General features: G+C 42.0%; 1 protein-coding gene across 1 annotated transcript; it reads left to right on the forward strand.

Moving 5' to 3' along the window:
- Positions 1-2001: 2001 nt before the first annotated feature.
- On the forward strand, positions 2002-3394 carry SARC_01486 (hypothetical protein; the record flags this gene model as incomplete). Its single annotated transcript, XM_014304818.1, has 2 exons — positions 2002-2181; positions 2354-3394. The coding sequence occupies 2 exons, from the start codon at positions 2002-2004 to the stop codon at positions 3392-3394; spliced, it is 1221 nt and encodes a 406-aa protein (XP_014160293.1).
- Between the last annotated feature and the right edge of the window lie 349 nt (positions 3395-3743).

Genomic DNA, 3743 nt, shown 5'->3' on the forward strand with positions numbered 1-3743 from the left:
CGAGAGGCACACTTGTACTCTGGTTCCCGTTTGTTTCGGGGTATTCGATATCAGCTCGTTCCTGTACGTCTCTAATATTCTCAGATCTATCTACGCAAAATAGTGAAATAGGTTAAATCGATAAATGCAGACAGTGCATGTATGTTTCAAGTTATGCGTTGCGGCTAGCTCAGAGCTGATCATACCTTCAATTCTCGGAGCCTTTTCGATCGCTGCATCCTTCTCCTAGGCAATGGATTTTCGCTTTCTCGTGATCATAATCTAGACAGTGTGTGTACGAAGCCCTAGGAATATCTGGCTTAGACTGGGTCGCTATGTAAGCGCAAGGCAACTCCGTTTATATGAGAGATGCAGGCAAAAAATAAATAGAGATTATCATATTGTATGTGTTTGTGTTTCTGCACTTTCAGAAAATTACACTCTTTATGGGCCCCAGGCCCCCAGTGCATGTGTGTAAAATTTCGACTGTTCTTATTTTTTTAATATGTCTATATATATATATATTTGGCGGGAGCGGGAGGTGTGATGGAAGGCAGGGAAGGGGGGGGGAGGGGTGTTGCGGGACCAAAAACCCAAATAAAACCCAAGTTACAGTAATCAGAAAACGTACCGTCGGACCCCAGTAAATGCATATTACTATTAACTACCCCACATGGGGTAGTGGATAGTGGGGTACCTCTTATATGTATATATTCATGAATGTATATATTGTATTTTGTATGCATGTATCATGTATGCATATATTGTATTGTAAGTATATATTCGATAAACACTCTTTGTTACAGGTATTACTGGTATATTTTTTGTTGTTGAACTAATGTAACTCTTGGTACCGGGGATCAACAGTTCATGTCAAATTGCTACTTTTGGGCAGGATGATGGATGCCTTTAGATTTGGGTACAGTGGTCTACAAATTTAGTCCACATTGCGAGCTTCCTTTGTATACGACTACCTATCATCTTTATACAAGCAGCCAATTAATATTCCAATGAAGGTGTAGCAATAGGGATGTCGGGCGCATTCACTGCTTTCCTGTAGTCGTCGCTCTCTCTCGACATTCATGGGCATCTTCTTCATACCATAATTGATATACAGCTTTAACAAACCAATGGATGTCACGATATCTCTGTTATCTCTTCTTGTAAAAGCCGGGCCTCCACATTAGAATCTTGTAATATAAACGTACTCTTAATAGTACGTAAACTTAGTTTTCCTTTAATAGTTTTTAACCGTTTTTATTAATTAAATACCTTTTCCATTTTTACACATCAAATATTTGGACAAGGCCATTAAAAAGCCCCAGTAAAATACCAAATATAAGATTTAGTTTAGTTCAATTAATAGAACTATATTTACCTTCCAAATCTATTTATATCTGAATACTTCGGTAGCGAGATGGCTCAACCGAACGTAGGGTTCTAAGGTCTATTAACGTTGCTTAGATTATACTCCGTTCAGCCAACCAGATGTGCCAGTCTGATGAAGGTTAGTCGGCAATTCTTGATAAGTGGCAAGTTATCATTTAATGCAATAACTAAGGACATCAAGAGTTCTTTTTTTCTCTTCTTTTTTTCTTCTAAACATAGGATTTTATGAGTCTCTCGGATTCGCCCCAACGAAATATACCATAGCTTCTAATAGAGCGACAACGAATCACTAAATAAAATCCCTTCGGCGAAAACAGTACTAAGAGGATTATATAGGCAATGTCTCAGCCTCACAATCCCTAAGAGTATTGCTGTTTTCACGAGGCATACTTATCTTTACTAAAAGACTCATTTCGTTAATTTATTTTAAACTTTAATATAATTAGACTTAACTTAAGCGGCTATTTAATCTAAGACGTCAATATCGCCTTAATAGACCAAAACTTACACATTTTAAAGTTAGCAAAGTAACTACTTAGACTACTTAAACGTAAAGGTAGATAATTACCACGAAATTTTTCTTAAGCATAGTCACTCCTTAAGAGAATAAGACTGAAGTCATAAGTTAAGATTATGACAAAGAAGGACAATACACCTGCAAAGAAACGCAAGGCCGAACGTAAGAAGATGGAGAGAGAATCCGCTAGCACTGCCGCAGAAGCAACCGCCGCTGCTGCCGATGCGTTTAACCGCACCGTAGCCGAAGCATTTGTCTCCGACAATAATAGTCGGGACAATGCTCCGGATAAGGATGTAGCCACTCCGATTAAGTAGACTACTCCTACAGATAGAGCACGAGGACCAACTATTGCTTCAACTTCGAAGCTCGCATTTACGAAGCCAAGAAGTGAGACAAGGGACACGTCTCAAGACGCCCCAACCAATTCTTCTGATGAAACTCAGGAAGAAAAGACCCCAATTATAGGGGACAAAGAAGGTACCTACACCAGAACCAGGAGAGGAGGCAAGCTCAAGTGGCAAACCCGAATCTACGTCCGAGGCCACTGAGCCAACGCGCATAAGTAAGTTAACGACTGAAAACACTGATCTTAAGAATCAGTTAGCCGCTCTTAAGCAAGGCATGTATGTTGAACATGTAGATCGAGTGTATGGATCAGGAAAGCAGGCACAGCACTTACGCGAGCATGTTTCTCCGGGCACTACTGAAGCCCTACATAAGTGGACAGAACGTCGACTGGTGATAACTCCCGAAAAGCGTAAGGACCTGAGCACCAAACCCGTGGCAGTAGACTCGGATGTGCTCAGCGTATCTATACCTTACAAGGAACTACCACCGGAGGTCCAGGATCTTTATTTGCCTGAACTTTCACCCGGCCATGAGTCGCCTATCATTGAGGGTATTATAGACCCAGAGGCAGGTAAAAATACTGCGCCACCTTTACCCAACTGGGACGACAATCGTTGGAAACCAATTAAAACTGGGTATGTCATCCAGACGCATGAATCACCCAAGATTATAATACCAAAAACTATCCAAGGAACAGAGCACCGAAGGGCCTCTACCATGGACTTTACCCGGGGTAGTAGAACCCCGCGTACGCGAATTAATGAAGTCGAGTTTAATCGCTTCGATCGCACCGCTCTGCATCAACCCGCAGAGGATTTTCACTCTGATGAAGTGACCGAACTTAATAAATCGGTCAACGATTACACACGTAAGATGGAAATCGCTCATGAAGAACATCGTGGAGAAGACGTATCATATTATGCTAATATGATCGCGATCAAGCAGAAGCGCATCGATCAGCTACTTCAGGCCCAACGTGGTCAAGACCACCGGAACAATCATAAGTATAAGGGACTGATTAGTCTACTTAAGTCGAACTGGGATGCTAACAGCAAGCAGGTCGAGTTTATTAATAACCACGACCACGACCACGACACACTAACACGGTTATGCTGGAGACGAACGATATCGCTCCCCAGCAGTGGATCTCTGCATTAATGCAGTCATTCGACCCTACAGGAACAAGTTACTTGATCCTGCAGCGCCACCAACACGAGCTAGACGTCTGTGGTGACTGGCCAGCTGTGTGTTGGTTAGTCACATCCTTATTAAGCAATGACATGTGCAGTCCAGGACTGAGTTCAATCTTAACTGAACCAGGTGAGAATACTCCTATTCAGAGTTACATTCTGAAACTTGATGCTGACCTTAAACGTCCAGATATAACAAAGGACAAGGCTCAGCGATGGTACGAGTTTCTGGTTATGCATGTTTTCTGTAAGAACATAGGGAACAACGACCGTGAAAGTCTGTACACCGAGTTGCGACGTAAGTACGCAACTGAGGC

This window comes from Sphaeroforma arctica (assembly GCF_001186125.1).
Source record: "Sphaeroforma arctica JP610 unplaced genomic scaffold supercont1.58, whole genome shotgun sequence".
NCBI lineage: Eukaryota > Ichthyosporea > Ichthyophonida > Sphaeroforma > Sphaeroforma arctica.